This window comes from Mesocricetus auratus, unplaced genomic scaffold (assembly GCF_017639785.1).
Source record: "Mesocricetus auratus isolate SY011 unplaced genomic scaffold, BCM_Maur_2.0 Super-Scaffold_100040, whole genome shotgun sequence".
NCBI lineage: Eukaryota > Metazoa > Chordata > Mammalia > Rodentia > Cricetidae > Mesocricetus > Mesocricetus auratus.
The window spans coordinates 1,600,005-1,623,619 of NW_024429217.1; the positions used below are offsets into that span (position 1 = coordinate 1,600,005).

The 23,615-nt window shown below is 37.8% G+C and overlaps 1 protein-coding gene across 3 annotated transcripts in view; it reads left to right on the top strand.

The window, feature by feature from the left end:
* Nucleotides 1-23,615, top strand: part of Gucy1a2 (guanylate cyclase 1 soluble subunit alpha 2) — a 330,075-nt gene that overhangs the window by 178,124 nt on the left and 128,336 nt on the right. For all 3 annotated transcript variants that reach the window (XM_005077309.4, XM_040734734.1, XM_040734735.1), the window contains exon 5: nucleotides 10,938-11,423. In XM_005077309.4, coding sequence (XP_005077366.1) covers nucleotides 10,938-11,423 — 486 coding nt within the window. The remainder of the gene's footprint in view (nucleotides 1-10,937; nucleotides 11,424-23,615) is intronic.

The following is a 23,615-nucleotide window of genomic DNA, read 5'->3' on the forward strand; positions in this document are numbered from 1 at the left end:
CCCATTTGCTCATCACATCTCTCTCTCTGTCACTGGGTTCCATGGGTTCATTTCAGTGTATAACTGTGGGTGTTTGTCTCTGCTTACATCTGTCACTGGATGAAGGCTCCAGGATGGTTATAGACATCAAGTTCACTATCAGGAATGGGCATTCGAGGTGGTCTCTCCAATACTGCTTATCTTGCCAGTTAGTGTCATCCCTTTAGATTACTAGAGGACACAAGGTTGCCAGATCTTTCTTCTAACCTATGATTCCCTCTTCCCCCTATTCTACCCCCCACTCAACCTTCCTGTTCCCCCATGACCTACTCTCTTCCTTTTCTCCCACTCTCTTCTTCCCACCTTCCACTCCCCCCACCCCTTGCCATGTTCCCCATCTGTTCAGAAGATCTTGCCTCATTCCTTTTCTCAGGGGTACCATGCATATCTCTTAGGTTCTTTCCTGTTTCCCAGACTCTCTGTCAGTGGAAGTGCAGACTGGCACTATCCTGATCCATGTCTAAAATCCATATATGAGTGAGTACATACCATGTTTGTCTTTTTGTGACTGGGCTACCTCACTCAGGATGGTTTTTTCTAGTGCCATCCATTTGCTTGCAAATTTCAGGACTCCATTATTTTTTTTCTGCTGAGTAATACTCCATTGTGTAAATGTACCACATTTTCTCTATCCACTCTTCAGTTCAGGGGTATCCACGTTGTTTCCAGGTTCTGGCTATTACAAAAAATGCTGCTAAGAACATAGTGGAGTAGATGCCTTGTTGTATGAATTTGCCTCTTTTGGGTATATACTTAAGAGTGGAATTTCTGGGTCTTGTGGTATACTGATTCCCATTTTCCTGAGGAATCTCCATACTGATTTCCAAAGTGCCTGTACGAGTTGCCAATCCCACCATAAGTGGAGGAGTGTTCCCCTCTCTCCACATCCTCTCCTGCATAAATTGTCTTCGGTGTTTTTTATTTTAGCCATTCTGACAGGAATTGTTTTAGTTTGCATTTCCCTGATGGCTAAGGATGTTGAGTACTTTCTCAAGTGCCTTTCAGCCATTTTAGCCTCCTCTATTGAGAATTCTCTATTTAGTTCTGTATCCCACCTTTTAATTGGATCCTTTAGTCTTTTGGAGGCTTGCTTCTTGAGTAGTTGTAAATTTTGGAGATTAGGCCTCTATCTGATGTGGGGTTAGTGAATATCTTTTCCCATTCTGTGAACTGCATTTTTTTCTTGTTGACTGTGTCCTTTCCCTTACAGAAGCTTTTTAGTTTCAGGAGGTCCCATTTGTTAATTGTCTATCTCAGTGTCTGTGCCACTGGTGTTTTGTTCAGGAAGTGGTCTCCTGTACCAACTCGTTGAAGAGTATCTCACACTTTCTCTTCTAAGAGTTTAAGGGTGGATGGATTTATGTTGAGATCTTTGATCCATTTGGTCTTTAGTTTTGTATAAGGCAATAAACATGGAACTATCTGCATTCTCCTGCATACCAATACCCAGTTATGCCAGCACCATTTGTTGAAGATGCTTTCTTTTTTTCATTGTATAGTTTTAACTTCTTTGTCAAAAATCAAGTGTTCATAGGTGTGTGGGTTAAAATCAGGATTTTCCATTCAGTTCCATTGGTCTACCTGCCTATTTTTGTGCTAATACCAAGTTGTTTTCAGGACTATATCTCTATAATAGAGCTTGAAGTCAGGTATGGTAATGCCTCCTGAAGTTCCTTTATTGTATAGGGTTGTTTTGGCTATCCTGGGCCTTTTGTTTTTCCATATAAAGTTGATTATTGTTCTTTCAAGGTCTGTCAAGAATTGTGCAAGAATTTTGATAGGGATTGCATTGAATATGTAGACTGATTATGGCAAGATTGCCATTTTATTATGTTGATCCTACCAAGCCAAGAGCATGGGAGATCTTTCCATTTTCTGGTATCCTCTTTGATTTCTTTCTTTAAAGACTCAAATTTCTTGATACATAGGTCGTTCACTTCCTTGGTTAACGTTATCCCCAGATATTTGATGCTGTTTATGGCTATCGTAAAGGGTTATGTTTCTCTGATTTCTTTCTCAGCTACTTCATCATCTGTATGATAGGGCCACTGACTTTTTTGAGTTAACTTTGTATCCTTCCACTTTGCTGAAGTTGTTTATCAGCTCTAGGAGTTACCTTGTGGAGTTTTTCAGGTCACATATGTAAACTATTATATCATCTGCAAATAGTGAAACCTTGACTTCTTCTTTTCCTATTTGTATCCCCTTGATCTACTTTTGTTGTCTTATTGATGTAGCTAGAACTTCAAGAACAATATTGAAGAGATATGGAGAGAGTGGACAGCCTTATCTTGTTCCTGATTTTAGAGGAATTCCATTGATTTCGTCTCCATTTAGTTTGATGTTAGCTGTTGGTTTACTGTATATTGCTTTTATTATGTTCAGTTATGTTCCGGTTATCCCTGATCTCTCTAGCACCTGTATCATGAAGGGGTGCTGGATTTTGTCACAGGCTTTTTCAATATCTAGTGAGATGATCATGTGGTTTTTCTCTTCCAGTTTGTTCATATGGTGGATTACATTGATAGATTTTCTAATGTTGAACCATCCTTGCATTTCTTGGATGAAGCCTACTTGATCATGGTGGATGATTTTTCTGATGTGTTCTTGAATCCGGTTTGTTAGTATTTTATTGAGTATTTTTGCATCGATGTTCATGAGGGAAATTGGTAGATAGTTCTATTTCTTAGTTGTATCTTTGTGTGGCTTGGGTATCAAGGTAATTGTAGCCTCGTAAAAAGAGTTTTGCAGTGAGCCTCCTGCTTCTATTGTGTGGAATACTTTGAGGAATATTCGAATTAGCTCTTCTTTGAATTTCTGGTAGAATTCTGCACTGAAGCCCTCTGGGCCTGGACTTATTTTGGTTGGGAAAATTTTGATGACTGTTTCTATTTCATTAAGGGGTATAGGTCTGTTTAGATTGTTTATATGTTCTTGATATAGTTTTGGCAAGTGATATCTATCCAGGAAATTGTCCATTTCCTTTAAATTTTCAAATTTTGTGGAGTACAGATTTTCAAAGTATGACCTGATGATTCTCTGTATTCCCTCAGTGTCTGTTTTTATGTCCCACTTTTCATTTCTGATTTTTTAATTAGCATTCTCTCTCTCTGTCTTTTGGTTAGTTTGGACAGAGGTTTGTCTATTTTGTTGATTTTCTCAAAGGACCAACTCTTTGTTTCATTGATTCTTCTCAATGTTTTCCTGGTTTCTACATGATTGATTTCAGCCCTCAGTTTGATTATTTCCTGGCGTCTGCTCCTCCTGGGTGAGTTTGCTTCTTTTTGTTCTAGAACATTCAGCTATGCTATTAATTCTCTAGTGTGACTGTTCTCCAGTTACTTCATGTGGGCACTTAGTGCTGTGAACTTTCCTCTCAGCACTGCTTTCAGAGTGTCCCATAAGTTTGGGTATGTTGTGTCTTCATTCTCATTGAATTCCAGGAAGTCTTTAATTTCTTTTTTTATTTCTTGTTCAATTTCCATGAATTTGCAGGTTTTCTGCGATATGTGTTATTGTTGAATTCTAATTTTAATGTATGGTGGTCTGATAAGATACAGGGGTTTATTCCAATATTTTTGTATCTGTGCCTCCTCATTCTTGATGTGTGACTTCCAGATAAATAAGTCAGTTGAGAGCACATGATTTGCATTAAATAATTGAAAAATGTCATCTAAATTTCATCTGCTTTCCATAAACTAAGGTGAAAAAAATGTGATAATTCAATTTCTTGCCTAGAAGAAAGGTTTCATTTCGAAATTTGGTCTCCCATCTAACAATTACAGATGCACTCTCACCCTGGACTCCCAGGGGAGGGTCTAGACCCTGCCCTGGATGAAATGACAGTCTATGGACACCCCCATGGAGGGCCTCAGCCTCCCTGGGGAAAGAGGGGATATTGGAGTGGTTGGTTGGAGGGCATGGAAGGAGGTGAGGGAAAGGGAGAGGGGCCTGGAATTGATATGTGAAAAAACCTTGTTTCTAAATTAAATTTAAACTTAAAAATAAAAATTACTCCTGTGGCTAATTTTAAGAGTTTTTTGTATTCAATCTTCAAAAATCTCAATTTTTTTTTATTTTTTTTGGTTTTTTTTTTGTGAAACTGTTTTATTTTTTTTTCCAGTTTAAATTTAGATAAGAAACGAGGTTGCTTCACAAGTCAGTTCCAGGTCCCTCTCCCATTCCCTCCCCTCCTCCCGTGCCCTCCCCCCAACCACCCCCCCTCGTTATGCCCTCAAGATGCCCATTCATACAACAAAGATGTCTGTTCCATTATGTTCATAGCAGCTTTATTTGTAATAGCCAGAACTTGGAAGCAACCTAGATGTCCCTCACCCGAAGAGTGGATAGAGAAAATGTGGTACATCTACACAATGGAGTACTATTCAGCAGAAAAAAATAATGGAATCATGAGACTCGCAGGCAAATGGATGACACTAGAAGAAACCATCCTGAGTGAGGTAACCCAGTCACAAAAAGAGAAACATGGCATGTACTCTCTCATATATGGATTTTAGACATAGATCTGGGGAGTGCCAGCCTACAATCCTATGGCCAGAGAGTCTGGGAAACAGAAACTTCATTTAGTGGCTGATCGAAGAAGAGGCAGACTCCCTTGGTTAAGTACTGAGCTGAACTCAAGAAAGCCAGTAACAGAGAGGGAGGACTGGTGATCAAAGGGATTAAGACTGGGCTGGTTTAACCCCCAGAAACAGCTGACTAGACAAAGGTTAACTCTTGAAACCCAGGCATCAGCCTGGGAATCCAGCATGGGACTGATCAATACCCCCTGAATTTGGGTGTCAGTGAGCAGGCCTAGGGAATCTATTGAGCCTTGGGCAGCAGATCAGTACCCATCCCAAGTATACACACGGACTTTGGACTCCCATAGAAGAATGTGAGGTGCACTCTCACCCTGAACTCTTGGGGAGGGGTCTAGGCCCTGCCCTATATGAAATGACAAAAATCTCAATTTTTGTACATCTTCTCGTATATATCTTCAATTTTTAATGCCTTTCAGGTCTATTTACCATGTTGAATCTCATGTTTTTGGACTTTCATCACATTTTGAACTATATCAGCTATTATTCAACTAATACACCTTTCATTCTCCCCAATTTCACATGTACATCTGAGACATTCTTGTTGTAAATTTGAATTACAAATATAAATGTTTGTTTTGTATTGTCCTGAAGGTAGAACCGTTTTTAAAAACATGCTTTCTCTTTTTTTTTTTGTTTTGTTTTGTTTTTTACGAGTCAGTCAGGGTTTCTCTGTATTGTTTTGGAGGCTATCGGTCCAGCCTGGCCTCGAACTCACAGAGATCTGCCTGCCTCCGCCTCCTGAGTGCTGGGATTAAAGTCATGCACCACCACTGCCCGGCTTTCTCTTGATTCTTAACAGTAGGTTAAATTCATGTCTTCTCCACTCATTGTTTTATTTGTTAATAAATTTTTATTCAAATTAGAAACAATCTTATTTTACATGTCAATCCCAGGTTCTTCTCCCTCTTATCCTCCCATGTCCTCCAACAATCCCCCATCCCATCCCCTATCCACTTTCCAGGGAGGGTGAGACCTTCCATGGGGGATAATCAAAGTCTGTCACATTATTTGGAGCAGGGCCTAGGTTCTTCCACATGTATCTAGGCTGAAAGAGTATCCTTCTTCCATGGAGAATGAGCTCCCAAATTCCGTTTGTGCACTGGGCTTACATACTGGTTCCACTGTCAGAGGCCCCATAGACTGTCCAGGCCTTCTAACTGACATGCACTTTCAGGGGGTTTGTTTTCCCAGTTCTCAGACTGGGGTCTATCTCTACTCGTTTGTGAGCATATCCAGCAAGTTTTCTATTTTTGTTACTCAAATTTTTCAGTTTGATAATTTTAATTTGTTTAAATTGGTGTCCTTTATTGCTTTACTAGCATTTTCTGGACATTTTAAAACCCCTGAATCTGGGTTTCAGTGAGGAGGCCAAGGCTCTATTGAGCCTTGGGCAGCAGATCAGTACCCATCCCAAGTATACACACGGACTTTGGACTCCCATAGAACAATGTGAGGTGCACTAACACCCTGAACTCTTGGGGAAGGGTCTAGGCCCTGCCCTATATGAAATAACAGACTATGGACACCCCCATGGAGGGCACGGGAGGAGGGGAGGGAACGGGAGAGAGACCTAGAACTGACTTGTGAAGCAACCTCGTTTCTTATGTAAATTTAAACTGGAAAATAAAATATATAAAAAAATAAAAAATAAACAAACAAACTTCATTTGTAAAGACATTAAAGTTGCCTGCAGAAACATTTTACTAATTTCTTTAAAATTCTCTTTCAAAATCCTTTAAATTTATTAGTGTTTTGCATGAATGTGTATAGCATTTACACCACATGGGAATCTATTGTCTGCAGCCATCAGAAAAGAATGTCAATTCACCTAAAGCCTGAGGTACAGATGGTTATGAGCAACCATGTGGGTGATGGGCATCACTCATCCTCTATAATACCAGCAAGTGCTCTTAACAGCTGATCCCTTTCTCCACCCCCAGTTCTGAGATTATTTTTCCCCACTGAAAATAGATTCTTTTTTTAAACTGTACACCACATCATGGTTTCCCCTCCCTCCACTCTTCCCAGCTCCTTCCCACTTTCTCTGTCTATCAGATCCATGCACCTCCATTTTCCTTCAGAGAGCAATTGGCCTCCAAGAATCAACAACCAAATATATAAAAACAAGATACATTAAGACAAGGTAAATGCCATCATATAGAGGGTGGAAAATACCCTCTACTGTAGAAATAAAAGTCCCAAGAGCACGCATAAGTTTCAGCTTCATTCCCTATTAGCCCTTGTGAGCCCCGTGGGCCATGTTCTACTGGTGTCATTCATCCTATCTAACTCCTACAATAGGTTTGAAATTCATAATAGGTCATTCCCACTTCTGACTCAATTTATTGTTGGCACCAATTGATTGTCATTTTTGTTTCCTTCAAGTTGTTATTATCCTGGTCCTTATATAAATGTTTATCCTTCTATTATGACCAAGATAGCCTACCTGTTGTGTTAGAAGACTCTCTATCCTATTAAACTTTAAACCTTTTTAGTGTAGAATTACTTTCATTAGATTTATTTCACTGGGTAATGACATTCATCTTTGTTCCAACTTGTCCTTGATAATGATGTTAGATAATATAGATGCTAGATAATATAGGATACATTTTTACAGGCCAGTGTCTTGGTATCTTGAAATAGAGGAGGGCCATTTCAGCCTGTATAAAGAGTGCTTGCTACTAGTGTCAGGCTCATCCTTTCTTGTGACCATAGTCATGCAAAACAATGACGTGCTTAGGAGGTGGGAGCAAGAACCTTAATAAAGAATAGACATTTCTTTGCCTGGAAACTTTGTGTCTTCTACTCATTTTTCCAAAAGAACTAGTGTCTTGAATGTTATTTTTACTCTGTAAATCAAAAACCAGGATAGAAGCCTCTTTAATTCTTGAAAATCAGAGGACATATAACTTTATCTGCTTCCACATATTGTACCTTAGAGATCTAAATGATCAAGGCCACATCCAGAATGTGACTAGAAAAGTATCTACTATATCAGTCTGTGCCAACTTTTCCTCTTTTAATTGCTTGTTAAGGAAGTCTCTTTAAAGTTTCTTTGCCATCATATTAAATTTTATTTAAAATTTTAATTGTTCTCCTCTTCTTCCCCTGTCAAGCTTCCCCAATCCTATGAAAAGCCGAAAAGAAAGTACTCAAAAGTTTTGTTAGTTACAGATACCATCCTCATCAAGATTATTATCATCATCTCTGTTTTAAATGTAACAAAACCTATGGTTTGAGAGAGTTTATAACTATACTAAATTGCGCTAGAATTCCAAATTAATACTTTCAATCCTTTATTACAACTTATTATGAAATAATCCCTTTTTATGTTTTCCAGTTTCTGTAATTCTATGGATTTTTGAAAATTCTAATTTTATTATGGATATTATCTCATAAAATTTTAATATTAGTAAGTCTATAATAAACATTACATTTGGGTCAGTTTCTACATATCTGTTTTCCTGATAAAAATCTTTTTTCTAGAGCAGTAATTTTTCATTGCTACACTAATAAATTCAAATAGTGGATTAAGGAACTTTTAGTTAACAAGATAATTCAGGAATAACTATTTGTATTGTTTTTCAACTACAGAAGATATTTTTATGCCAGTGACACAAATGTTCCAGAATTATTTGCTTACTATTTTAATAAGAGAAGAATTCACCAACAAATATTATTTAAAAGGGAAGCTATTTGTTTCAGTGACTTCCTAAGTTACCTTTCTATAATATGCAGGGTAAATATATTTTTTCTTCCAAGATCTTTAGAAATTAGAGACTTAATAAATTAACAAATAGCCACTTGTAAATCAAGAATATTTTTGTTTTATTTATATATTTATTAGTTCTTTGAAATTTTTGTACAATGTGTTTTGGTCATTTTTCTCTCACAGTTCTTCCCAGACTCACCATGGTTATAAACTGTTCAACTCAATTTCTTTGTATGTTAAGTAAGATATTTATACACTTTGTCTCATGTGTCAAGTGTGATATATTATTTATGGAAACACACATGGGTTTATTCTAGTATGCTCAGTTTATTTCTTTAAATAGAAGTCAAAATGAAGGAGAGGTCAAAAAAGAAGAAGGATGAATTATGACAGGAAATGTAGTCATTGATACCTAGGAAATTAAAAGAAACGCAAGGAGGAGAAGCACAGGGAAAGTTAAGTGATGTGATGATGAGTGACAGAAGAACAAAGACAAAAGAAACTGAAAGTCATAATACATATGCACCCGAAAATCAAAGGGTGGATAAGAAATTAAGATTGGAAATGCAAAAAAGAAAATAATTGGAAGAAAACGGGAGGATGGAATGAAAGGAATAAGGAAGGAAGACAGGGAGTATCAAAAGTGAAACCCAGGTGGACCCAAGTGTGCCGCCACCATTTAAGACTGTGAGCACTTTAGAAATAATTATGATGCTTTTTAAAAATTTTTAGTAAGTAATCAATGTACTTTTTTCTTTTCTCATGAAGTGTATTCTGATTACAGTTTCCCCTCATTCTGCTCTTCCCATTTCTTCCCCATTTCCAGTCACCTCCAGATCTATGTCTCTCACTAGAAAAGAACAGGTTTCTATGAGATAGAAAACAAACATAACAAAATAAAATATAGTAAGATGGAAGAAGGCTGCCATGTTGATATAGGACGAGGCACTCCAACAGAAGAGTCTCAGTAGCAGGCGAAATATTCATGAATGTTTAAACTATGAGAGGATAAACTATGTGTTTCTTCCTTTTCTGACCTCACTATCCTTCAATAAGGAAATATCTGACATTAACAATACTTTTGCAACAAAATGCATATCAGAAATGTATGAAACAGACTAAGAATACTTCACCAGACAATCATTTCAAACATGGCCTGCAGTCACCTGAGAATCTACCTGGTGTATGGAACTGAGGATGACTTTTCACCATATTATTTTCTGCCTCATATAATTTTGGTTCCCCGATATACTGTGAAATACTTGAAAAAGAAAATGCTAGTTTGTTTACTTGTCTCCATCACTGAGAACAATATTAGTAAGTAAAAACATTCAGTGTCTACTGTGATGACAGTTGATAGAACCCGGAGTGAAAGGGTGCAATACTGAACTACAGCAGAAACCCAACAAAGGGAACATTGAGAACTCATTTCTTTAAACTTATAACATCAAGCCAGGTTTCAATCTATTCCTTTTCCTGAGATTGTGATAAATGGCGAAGAATTTTACCTTGCATTTATTCTCAGTATCTACCTTCATAAGGTATCCTATGGCTTTTTATAAACAATAACTGAGAATGAATATATAAAAGCATATACTATGTGGAAATGGGTGATAATGTGGAATGGCAGAGGCAATCTCCGGGTTGATCAGTACCTGGCCATTTTTTCACCCCAGGTCCTTACAAACAGCTGTCTTTACATCCAGCTGTGCTGAAGCATATTGGTCTAACCCAAATAACTAAGGGAACCTATATCTTATGGATGCACTTTGCCACTATTCCAGTTTTCAGTTGGACTCGAAACTGATTGGTAGGATAACCCTAGTTTCAGTATTTTTTTTATTAAATGTCAATTCCCTGACATTTGTGAAAAGTCACAAAAGGAAGGATGGAATTATGTTATTTTCCTCTGCTCTCTATCTTCTTAACTGCTTTAGTGCTAGTCTAATTTGATATCTGTTGGGTATGTTTTGCTTTATGGATATGCTACTCTCTGCTAATAATGACTTAATGGCAGATCCCTGGTTTAAATTCTTTATTTCTAAGCCTACAAAATTGCCCATGACTCTAGTAATTGTGATGACTGATACTTTTCCCAAGTACTGTAACTGGTTCAAAAATTTTGTTTGTAAAGCCAAATAATTATTATGACTCATCTTAAGCTCCCAGATTTAATTTTTGAAAACAATTCTATTTTAATGACAGTTAAGTACTGGTATTTTGACATGTGAATTTATCTTGATACTGTTATTATTAAGATGAAGATTTTGGGGTTTGTTCATAAGTCAGTTCAACAATGAATCTGGGAATAATTCTACAAAAATGTTCTCCTCTTTCATTTTTTCATTGATCTCATTTTGTATTCCATCACTGTCTTTATAATAAGATGCAAAACAATTATTTCTATTCTGAACCATGAAGTTTATATTGACCTTGGGTCAACCGAAAATGTGCTAGAGTGAAAACAACATTCCATGCTATGTAGAGAACATTTCTGTACCTCAGGTAATACATCAGGCAATGTATTATTTTCTTGACTTGCTTATGAGGAAGACTAATCAAACTTCATGTCCATTTCACAGGTGATGGAAATCAAAGGACAGATGATCCATGTTCCAGAATCAAATGCCATTTTGTTTTTGGGCTCTCCATGTGTGGACAAGTTGGATGAGCTTATGGGCCGAGGACTACATCTCTCAGACATCCCTATTCATGATGCTACCCGAGATGTCATTTTAGTTGGAGAGCAAGCAAAGGCCCAGGATGGTTTGAAGAAGAGGATGGATAAATTAAAGGCCACTTTAGAAAGAACTCACCAGGCCCTAGAAGAAGAGAAGAAGAAGACAGTGGATCTGCTGTATTCCATTTTCCCTGGTGATGTAGCCCAGCAGTTGTGGCAAGGACAGCAAGTACAGGCCAGAAAGTTTGATGATGTCACCATGCTCTTCTCAGACATTGTGGGCTTCACAGCCATATGTGCCCAGTGTACTCCCATGCAAGTGATCAGCATGCTCAACGAACTCTACACCAGATTTGATCACCAGTGTGGATTTTTGGATATTTACAAGGTAATGAAGATGAGGTATTTATATATATAAGTACTATTTAATAACAAATTCTCAATGCACAAGAATACACACTAACTTAAATTTGATAATGAATTATATATATTGTATATGTTACACACACACACACACACACACACACACACACATATATATATATGTATGTCCAGAGAAAAATCTTTATATACAATACACATTTTCTAGACTTAGCAAAATTTGATTATTTCATATTACAATATTGGCTTCAGCAACTCTGATATTGTACTTTAAGGAAAACAGTTCTGCACAGTTGCTTCTCTATATGCAGTATTATAAAATAATTAATCTTAATATACTAGGCAAATTTGAAAACATAATTATTTTTTGACTGATACTTCAATATAGATTTAAAAAGTTTTATTTTGATGGATTAAAAAATGGGAAGTTATGTTAAAATATGGACTGTGTTATTGAACTTAGGTATCATTATTTTCACAGTGTCAATGAAGTGAGATCCTTTAATTCTAAAAGAATATACATAACTACTCTGTCCCATATGGTCAATAGTATAAGTAAGAAGCACCTTAATATTTTCAGCTTTGAAATGGAAAGATTTCATGAATGGGTAACATCCACAACTTGCTGATTTAGTTTTAGCCAACTCTGTCTGAAATTCTTGTTAAAACTGTATGCATACCTCCAGAAGTATAGCCTCAACTGACCTAATAAGTAGTTTGCATGAATTTTTTACAGAGATTATGTAACGTCAGAGTCCATGGCTTTTTTACATGAAGGGCAACAAGTACATTTAATTTAAGCACATGGTGAATGGTAGGGTTTTAATATACTTATAAAAAACATTGAGCAGCTGCTCCTTTTCATGTTCTTAGTAGCATATAAACAGACTTGGAAAGAACTTACATGTTTTGTTTTTGTCTCATATTATGACTCTGAAGATGTTCTCATTAAGGTTTGTCTCCTTCAAAAAATGAGACTACATAGAAAATTATATAGAACATACAGCAGATGCTCACTTAACCTCTGAGCAGTAAGCATTCTGTGTGGAGGATGGATGTGACATATGCTTGTTATATAAAATAAGAATTTTTACAAATTGCCTTTAACTGCTTTGTAATTTATTGCTGCATAATTTGTTACAGAGGTTTCCCAATGTCTGGTTCTAAGCAAGAGCAACATCCCCATCCAGTTTCTCTTATGACCCAATATTGCCTAAAAAAGAAGAAATCAGCCCAAATTTACCTGTGCTTTCTCCCTTCTGCGTCATCCTTCATATTATTGCAGCCACTCATCTTGTGTTTCTTTTAAATCACTGGCTTTCAGTATTAGCTTCCTCCAGCTTGCATTATTTTAAATCCTAAGTTTACATAATTAAGAGAAAAGATACATTCACTTTAGAAAACTTGAGATAATCTACAGATTAAATAATATATAAGGGAGGTTTTGAAGAGAAACAGAAGAAATGTGATGCTTTCTGTGACTAACAAAACAGTTTCAAAACATAAAAATATAATTAGCTCCTATGCACCTCATATTCCTCCCCCTGAGATAAGCAAGGGCACTTCAAAGGAAAATAGGTCTGTAAAAATATCATGCATGATCTTCAAATATCCACATGTTATCAAACCAAGGAAAAATTACTATAGGTGTAAATAACTACATGCAAGTTTTAGCTTGCAAATTCATCTTTTTAATTTAATACTTAACTGTACTTTCTACCTCTTGTGTATAAGTGTATGTGTATTTTAAATTAAACATATGTTTCAAACCACAAATTTTCTTGAAATTACTTACTTTTCAAATTTAAGTAATGAAATATGAATGCATAAAATTTCAGTGCTATTTGATTTTACCATATTCGATGCAAAGTTTATGGATCGCTTTAGGTGGTTGGGTTAAAAGACATGGGCTTTGGCAATTGAGATTCAATAATACTGAAGTCACAGTGATTTTGAGGATGGAGAAAGAGAGCGAAGCGGCCAAGATGGCTAAGCAGGAAGGTGCTTGTTTATCAAGCATGAGGATCTGATTTCAGGACCACAGAACACAAATAGCCCACACAAATAGTGTGGATCTGCAACCATGATGCTCAGAGCAGAGACAGATGGATCGTGCTGGGCTGCTTGGTTGGCCAACTAGGCCAAGTGAAGGTGGAATTTCTAGGATCACTGAGAGATTCTTTCTGAAAATATTAAGGCAGGAGATGGAAAGGAAGATACTGGCACTCACACATACATGTGCATGCAACTGAACTTTTACACACACATACATGCCCAATGTATCTTAAGACAGAAGGAAAGAAATAGGGTAAACCGAAGTACGTTGTGAGAAATAAATTAGAAAGGCAGCAAATGGACAATTATTTGGCTGACCAGTCTACTTTCTATCATGAAATCATTCAAGTTTATTTTAACCATATTTGTACTAAGCTCTTCTAATACCTATACTAATTACAGTATTATGCTGTGAATTGTTGGATATTTATAAGTCATTTACATATTTTTCATTACTAATGAAAAAATAAATCCTAAAAGCCATTTTTAAGCTAACCATTGGTATCCAAAATGTAAAACATTCTAGGGAAAAGAGGAGGCACAGTATGTCTCTACAGAGATAGAGACCCAAATTGTATTACTTTCTTGAAGAATATAGTGATGTCTGATGATCTTTTATATACTAAATTAGATCACAGATTAGGAATCTGATCCACAAGGAAAATGGGGTTAGTTGGTTAGAAGTATCCATTGTTTAAAATATTTATGGATGCTCTTATACTGATATAATATGAAAATTGACAGATATCTTGACTTCTTTGGAAAGTCCTTAAGCCACTGAATTCTATTTTGACTATATAAGCTCTTACCCTCCATAATTACTCATACAACATAAGATCTGAAATCTGTTATGTTCATGAACAATTAATTTCTTTATAATGTATGTTATTCTGCTTTGTTTACAAATTGCAGTTGAATATTTTCTATTTTTCAAATAAGTTAGTGCTTGAATTTTTGGTGGAATCAACTCTTGAAATTGAACAATATTGATGATTTGTTTTTATATACTATTTAAGTGTATCTTCTGAGAATTTCATATATGTAAGCTGAGGTTACAGATATATTGTCCTTCAGGTTTTATATGTGTTCTACACTTCTTTTATTTATTTATTTATTTATTAGAAACAAGGGTGCTTCACATGTCAATTACAGGTCCCTCTCCATTACCCTCCCCTCCTCTTGTGTCCTCCCACCAACCGCCCCAATATCTCCTTATTTCCCCAGGGAGGGTGAGGCCCTCCATGGGGGTGTCCATAGTCTGTCATTTCATCCAGGGCAGGGCCTAGACCCTCCCCCAAGAGTTCAGGGTGAGAGTGCATCTTAAATTGTTGGATGCAAGTCCAAAGTCCATTAGTATACCCGGGATAAAAACTGATCTGCTGCCCAAGGCTCAATAGATTACCTAGGCCTCCTCAATAACACCCACATTCAGGGGGCCTTGATCAGTCCCATGCTGGATTCCGAGGCATCAGCCTAGGATTCAAGAGCTAACCCTTGTCAGGTCAGCAGTTTCTGGGGGTTAAACCAGCCCAGTCTTAATCCCTTTGGTTAACAGTCTTCCCTCTCTGTTACTGGCTTTCTTGAGTTCAGCTCAGTGCTTAGACATGGGAGTCTGCCTCTTTTTCCATCAGCCACTGAATGAACGTTCTGTTTCCCAGACTCTCTGGCCATGGGATTGTTAGGCTGGCACTCCCCAGATCTATATCTAAAATCCATATATGAGAGAGTACATGCCATGTTTCTCTTTTTGTGACTGGGTTACCTCACTCAAGGTGGTTTCTTCTAGTGCCATCCACTTGCCTGCAAATCTCAGAATTCCATTGTTTTTGTTCTGCTGAATATACTCCATTGTGTAAATGTACCACATTTTTTCCTATCCACTCTTCAGTTGAGGAGCATCTAGGTTGCTTCCAAGTTCTGGCTATTACAAATAATGCTGCTATGAACATAGTGGAACAGACATCCTTGTTGTATGAATGGGCATGTTTTGGATATGTGCCTAAGAGTGGAGTTGCTGGGTCTTGTGGTAGGTTTATTCCCATTTTTCTGAGGAATCTCCATACTGATTTCCAAAGTGGCTGCACAAGTTGACACTCCCACCAGCAGTGGAGGAGTGTTCCCCTTTCACCACATCCTCTCCAGCATAAATTGTCATTGGTGTTTCTGATTTTAGCCATTCTGTCAGGAGTGAGATGGTGTCTCAGAGTTGTTTTGATTTGCAATTCCCTGATGGCTAAGGATGTTGAGCACTTTCTCATGTGGCTCTCAGCCATTTTAGACTCCTCTATTGTAAATTATGTATTTAGTTCTGCAGCCAACTTTTTAACTGGATCCTTTGGTGTTTTGGAGACTTGCTTCTTGAGTTCTTTATAAATTTTGGAGATCAGTCCCCTGTCAGATGTGGGGTCAGTGAATATCTTTTCCCATTCTGTGGACTGCCTTTTTGTCTTGCTGACTGTGTCCTTTGCCTTACAGAAATGTCTCAGTTTCAGGAGGTCCCATTTATCAATTGTTGATCTCACTGTCTGTGCTACTGGTGTTATGTTCAGGAAGCTGTCTCCTGTACCAATTCGTTCAAGGGTACCACCCACTTTCTCTTCTAAGAGTTTCAGTGTGGCTGGATTTATGTTGAGGTCTTTTTTCCATTTGGACTTAACTTTTGTGCATGGCGGTAAACATGGATCTATCCGAATTCCTCTACATGCCAGCCTAAAGTCATGCCAGAACCATTTGTTGAAGATGCTTTCTTTTTTCCATTGTATATTTTTAGCTTCTTTGTCAAAAAACAGATGTTCATACATGTGTGGGTTAATATCAGGGTTTTCAATTCGATTCCATTGGTCTACCTTTATGTTTTTGTGCCAATACCAAGCTGTTTTTAGGACTATAGCTCTATAATAGAGCTTGAAGTCAGGAATGGTCAGGCTTCCGGATATTGCCTTGTTGAACAGTGTTGTTTTGGCTATCCTGGGTCTTTTATTTTTCCATACAAATTGATTATTGTTCTTTCAAGGTCTGTGAAGAATTGTGCTGGAATTTTAATGGGGATTGCATTGAATCTGTAGATTGCTTTTGGCAGGATTGCCATTTTTACTACATTGATCCTACTTATCCAAGAGCATGGGAGATCTTTCCATTTTCTGAGGGCTTCTTTAGTTTCTTTCTTTAAAGATTCAAAGTTCTTTGCGATACAGGTCTTTCACTTTTTTGGTTAGTGTTACCCCAAGCTATTTTATGTTGTTTGTGGCAATTGTAAAGGGTGATGTTTCTCTGATTTCTCTTTCAGCCCTTTTATCATCTGTATATAGCAGGGCTACTGATTTTCTTGAGTTGATCTTGTAGCGTCCCACATTGCTGAAGGTGTTAATCAACTGTAAGAGATCCCTGGAATAGTTCTTTGTGTCATTTATGTAAACTATCATATCATCTGCAAATAGTGAAGGTTTGCCCTATTCCTTTCCAATTTGTATCCCCTTGAACTCCTTTTTTGTTGTACCGCTCTAGGTAGAACTTCAAGTACAATATTGAAAAGGTATGGAGAATATGGACCACCTTATCTTGTTCCTGATTTTAGTGGAGTCACATTTAATTTCTGTCCATTTAGATTGATGCTGAATGTTGGTTTTCTGTATATAGCTTTTATTATGTTTTGCTATGTTCAACAGGTTTCTGGTTTTTTTTTTGTCATGATCCCCATGGTATTTCAGCGCCCCTTAAAAGCAGGAAGTAGCTTGGAAAGAACGACACCCACATACCCAAATATTGTTTATAAATATTTGTTTTTGTATACTAAGATTGACATTAACATCCTAGTCACCTGAGATAGTTGCTAATTTATATATAAAGAAGGGGGGAGATGGTGGGCCCCAGCCCCATGGGGTCTCTGTGAGTTGCTGGTGAGCCTGCAACGGCAATTTGTTTTCCAGTCCAAGTGCTTTCCGTTTTCTAGTCCTGGCTTACTGCCCTGGCCTTGACCCTCTGACATCAACATCTAGCAGGAGGAAAACAATGATCTCTTCTACCTGGGGTTTTTCCAATGTGCTGTAAACCTGTATATAAAGCTCCTCCCTCTTACAAGAGGGAGACCTCTTAGCACTTGCAATGAAGACACACACATAGACACTCTCCTGGCAATAAAGGCAACATATGTATTCTCTTAGTACAAACAAGTGGACGTCTGGTCTCTCTTTTCCTGATACCTTGGAGTTGCTTGTGGTGCTGGCGCAACTACTGTTATTCCAGATCTCTCCAAGACCTTTATCATGAATGGGTGTTGGATTTTGTCAAAATGTTTTTCAGCATCTACTGAGATGATCATGTGATTTTTGTTTTTCAGCTTGTTTATATGGTGGATTACATTCATGGATTTTCGTATGTTGAACCATCCCTGAATCTCTGGGATGAAACCTACTTGATCGTGGGGAATGAGTGTTTTGATGTGTTCTTGGATCTGAATTGCCAGTATTTTATTGAGTATTTTTGCATCAGTGTTCATGAGGGATATTGGTCTGAAGTTCACTTTCTTAGTTGTGTCTTTGTTGGCTTGGGGATCAAGGTTATTGAAGCCTCTTAGAAAGAGTTTGGCAAAGACCCTTCTGCTTCTATTATGTGGAATATTTTGAGAAGAATGAGTATAAGCTGTTCTTTGAATTTCTGGTAGAATTCTCCACTTAGGACATCTGGACCTGGGCTTTTTTTTGGTTGGGAGACTTTTGATGACTGCTTCTATTTCCATAGGGGTTATAGGTCTATTTAAATTGCTTATCTGTTCTTGATTTAATTTTGGCAAGTTATAGCTAACCAGGAAGTCATTCATTTCCTTTAAATTTTCGATTTTGTGGAGTGCAGGTTTTCAAAGTTTGGCCTGATGATTCTGTGAATTTCCTCAGACTCCGTTGTTATGTTTCCCTTTTCATTTCTGCATGTTCACGCTCTACTGTTTGGTAAATTTGGACAAAGTTTTGTCTATCTTGTTGATTTTCTCAAAGAGCCAACTCTTCGTTGCATTGATTCTTTATATTGTTTTCCTAGTTTCTACTTTATTGATTTCAGCCCTCAGTTTGATTATTTCCTGGCTTCTACTCCTCCTGCGGGAGTTTGCTTCTTTGTGTTCCAGAGCTTTCAGCTGTGCTCTTAATTCTCTAGTATAACTGTTCTCCAGTTTCTTCATGTGGGCACTTAGTACTATGAACATACCCCGTAGCACTGCTTTCAAAGTGTCCTATAGGTTTGGGTATGTTGTGTCTTCATTCTCATTGAATTCTAGTTAGTCTTTTGTTTCTTTTTTTATTTCTTCTTTGACCCAGGAATGGTGCAGTTGTGCATTATGCAATTTCCATGAGTTTGTAGGATTTCTGCATTTTGTGTTGTTGTTGAATTCTATTTTTAACTCATGGTGATCTGATAAGATGCAAGGAGTTATTACAATTTTTTTTTGTAGCTGCTGAGATTTGTTATGTTGCCAAGTATTTGGTCGATTTTTGAGAAGGTTCCATGTGGTGGTGAGAAGAAGGTATATTCTTTTTTATGTGGATGAAATGTTCTATAGATATATGTTAATCCCAGTTGGGTCATTACTTCTTTTAGACCCTTTGCTTCTTTTTTGAGTTTCTGTCTGGTATTCCTGTATAGTTGTAAGAGTGCTGTGTTGAAAACTCCCATTATAAGTTTGTGGGGTTTTATATGTCATTTAAGTTTTAGTAACATTACTTTTATGAATGTGGATACCTTTGTATTTGGGGCATAGATGTTCAGTATAGAAACTTCTGGATTTTGCCTGTGATGAGTATGTAATGACCTCCTTCATCTCTTTTAATTGATTTTATTTCATAGTCTAATTTGCTAGATATTAGGATTGCTACCGCTGCTTGTTTCTTGGGTCCATTTGATTGGAAGTTTTTTCCCAACCTTTAACTCCCAGGTTATGTCTGTCTTTGAGGGTTAGTTGTGTTTCTTGTATGCAGCAGAAGGATGGGTTCTGTCCTTGAATCCATTCTGCTAGCCTGTGTCTTTTTATGGGTGAGTTAAGGCCATTAATGTTGAGGGATATTAATGACCATTGATTGCTCATTCTTCTTTGATTCGGAATGGTCGTTGTTGGTGGAATTATGTGTGGAATTTCACCCCTTTGTTCTTTTGGCAGTTGTTAGAGTGGGATTCTCTAATGCCTATGTTTTCTGGTTGTAGTTAACTTCCTTGGGTTGGAGTTTTCCTTCGAAAATTTCTATAGAGCTGTGTTAGTGGGTCCGTATTACTTGAATCTAGTTTCGTCATGGAATATCTTTTTTTCTCCATCTATAGTGATTGAGAGCTTTTCTGGGTATTGTAGTCTGAGCTGGCATCCATGGTCTCTTAGTGTTGGTAGAATATCTATCCAGGACCTTCTGTCTCTAAGACTTTCCATGGAGAAGTCAGGTGTAATTCTGATAGGTCTGCCTTTATATGTAACTTGGCCTTTTCCTAAGCTTCTCTTAAAATACTTTCTTTATTCTGTATATTTGGGGTCTTGATTATTATGTGGCGTGGGGACTTTTGTTTGACATACACTCTATTCGTTGTTCTGTAAGCTTCTTATACCTTCATGGGCATGTCTTTCTTTAGGTTGGGAAAGTTTTCTTCTTTGATTTTGTTGAATATGTTTTCAGCCCCTTTGAAGTGGTTTTCTTCACCTTCTTCTATACCTATTATTCTTAGGTTTGGTCTTTTCATTGTGTGCCATATTTCTCAGATGTTTTGTGTTAAAGATTTGTGGAACTTAAGATTTTCTTTGGTTGATGATTCCATTTCTCCTAGTGTATCTTCAACACCTGAGATTCTCTCTTCCATCTCTTGTATTCTGTTGGTAATGCTTGTATCGGTAGCACCTGACTATTTGTTCAGCTTTTCTATTTCCAGCCTTTCTTCAGATTGCATTTTTTTTATTGTATGTATTTCAGTTTTCAACCCTTGCAGTGTTTGAATTGTTTCTTGCAAGTTTAGGTTTATCTTTTTGTGCATTTGTTGCATTTTATGAATTTTTGGTTTCTTCTTTCTTCCATTTCTTGAATTTTTTGGGTTGCTTTTCTTCCATTTCTTGCATTTTTTGGTTTGTTTTTTCTTCCATTTCTTGCATTTTTTGGTTTGTTTTTTCTTCCATTTCTTGCATTTTTTGGTTTGTTTTTTCTTCCATTTCTTGCATTTTTTGTCTTGTTTATTCTTCCATTTCCTGCCTTTTTTGGTCTGTTTTTCCTTCCATTTCTTGCATTTTTTGCTTTGCTTTTTCTTCGATTTCTTGCACTTTTTGTTTTTTTTTTCTTCCATTTCCTGCCTTTTTTGGTTTGTTTTTTCTTCCGTTTCTTGCATTTTTTTTTCATCCATTTCTTTGAGGGATTTTCCTATATCCTCTTTTAGGGCCTCTATCATTTTCATGAATGTGGTTTTAAGGTCATTCTCTTCTGCTTCATTTGCATTGGAATGTTGGAATCTTGCTGGTGTGGAGTCTCTAGAATCTGGTGGTGTCATAATTGTTTTTTGTTGCTGAGTGTGTTTTTGTATTGTCTCTTTCCCATCTCTTCTTCTAGTGGTTGCAGCAAGAGGCCCTTATTGGTCTGGTGGTTAGGGGCCCAGAGTTCCCTTTAGGTGGGTGCTATCAAGTCCAATAATCTGGTAGTTCTTCTATTCCTTATCCTCGTTCTGATCCCCTGGGTGGAGAAGAAGACCAGGAATCTGGAGTGCTTGCCTCCCACCTGGCCACCTGGTCCCTTTGCTGGATCTGCTGGTTTCCTGGTCTTGTTGGTGGAAGAGAAGACCTGGAATCTTGGGTGCTTGGCTCCCACCGGGATTGGAAGCTCTGTGCAGTTCCCAGGCCATCCCCAGGCACTGGAACCCAGGCCCGGATGTAGGGCCTGTTTTACCTGGTCTCGCCAGAACAGCTGGTCCCCTTTTCTCCTTGTTGGAAGAGAAAACCTGGGATCTGGAGTGTTTGGCTCCTGAATCTGCTGGTTTCCTGGTCTCGTTGGTGGAAGAGAAGACCTGGAATTTGGGGTGCCTGTTCAGTTCCCAGGCAATCCCCAGGCACTGGAACCTAGGCCCAGATGCAGGGCCTCATGTTCTAGACTTCTTGTCTTAGGGTTTTATTGCTGTGAAGCGACATCATGAGTCTTATAAAGGAAAATATTTAATTGGGGCTCTCTTACAGTTTCAGAGGCTTGGTCCATTGTCTTCACTGTAGTTTGCAAGCAGACATGGTGCTAGAGAAGGAGATGAGAGTTCCACATTTTGACTGCAGACAAGAAGTGAACTGTTCCCACTCAAGATGTAGTTTGAGCATAGGAGACCTCAAATATTATTCTCCCATAGTTACATATGTCCCCTAACAAGGTTATTCCTCCTAATATTGCCACACCCAATGGGGCTCATTTTCTTTCAAACTACCACACCCTCTAAACTTGTATCCTTACACTTGCATGACCAGTGACTTACTAACTCAGACATCTTCCTATGTCAACTACAGAATAGTAATACTTAGTTTAATTTTATTTAGAAACAATATTATATTACATATCAATCCCCATTTTCTCTCCCTCCCATCCTCCCATGTCCCCCACTGAATCCCCATCCCACCCATCCCACTACCCAAGGAGGGTAAAGCCTTCCATGGGAGATCATCAAAATCTGTTATATCATTTGGGGTAGGGTTTAGGCCCTCCCCTGTGGATCTAGGTTGAGAGTGTAGCCTTCCATGGGGAATGAGCTCCCAAATTTGTGCAATAGGTATGAATATTGGTTATACTGTCAGAGGTCACATAAACTGCCTAGGCCTCCTAATTGGCATCTACATTTAGAAGACTTGGTTCAGTTCAATGCTGGTTCCCCAGAGTTATGACTGGGGTCCTTGTGCTCCCAGTTGGTCAGGTCAGCTGATTTTGTGGATTTCTCCAGCCTGGTCTTCACCCCTTTGCTCATGTCTTCTCCCTCTCTACAACTAAATTCCAGGAGTTTGGTTCAGTTCTTAGGCGTGGATATCTGCTTCTGCTTCTATGAACTACTGGATGAAAGCTCTAGGATGGCATACAAGGTAGTCATCAATTTAATTATGGGGAAGGACATTCAAGGTATTCTATCCATTATTGCTTATATTCTTAGTTGTGGTCATACTTGTGAATTTGTGGACATTTCCCTATCGCCAGATTTCTCTTTAAACCTATAGTGGCTCCTTCTATTAATGTACCTCTTTTTTTGCTCTCCTCTATTCTTCCTCCAATCTTCCTGATCCCTCATGTTCTCCTTCACCCTCCTCTTCTCTTAACACTTAGTTTCTTAACTATTGTAGGGTGATTATATACCTCATCTTTGTTTTTTATTGGTACAACAGAATATGTGAGCCTGCTTTTCATGTTGTTACTGTTGTTTTCTTTTTAGGTATTTTTTTGAGGCAATGAAAACATATTCTGTGAGTAGATCAGTGCTTACCACAGTGTACAGATGAACTTTGGGAGCCCATTCCACATGGAGAGAACCTCTCACAGCCTGGAAATATGGGGGAAGGCCTAGGCCCTGCCACAGATGAAGTGACAGACTCTGGAGATCCCACATGGAGGGTCTTCCCCTCCCTGAGGAATAGTGTAGGGATTGGGTGGGGGATTAGGGGGACTGGTAGAGAAGCAAGGGAGGAGGAGTATGAGAGGAAGCTGGGATTCACATACATGTGAAACAAGCATGTTTCTAATTTAAATAAAAAATATATTGAGGAAAACAACAACAACAAAACGATATTCTATCAGTTCTACAGGCAAGGAAATCCAATTTAAGACACCCTCATTTGTGTTGGTGTCATGATGCATCTTCAAACTATAAAGACCAAACGAAAGAGAGCCAAACCACACTCAAAAGTGTTCTTCAGTGTAACAATAAGCAGTTAATATGAGTGGAGGCCTTGAGCCACATACTTTCTAAAGTGTGGATTTTGTTTTTTCAAAACATGGATTTGAAAGACACACTAACATGAAAAAATAAACACAGAATTCATAAGTAAATACAGATAAATAGGTCTGTCTTCCTACATGTGGGTACAATTGTATACATTTGAGTCAAATAACAAATTGCAGAATTGTTTTTTACTGCTTACCATGTGGTTCCCAAGGATTTAAATTAGGCTGTCAGTCTA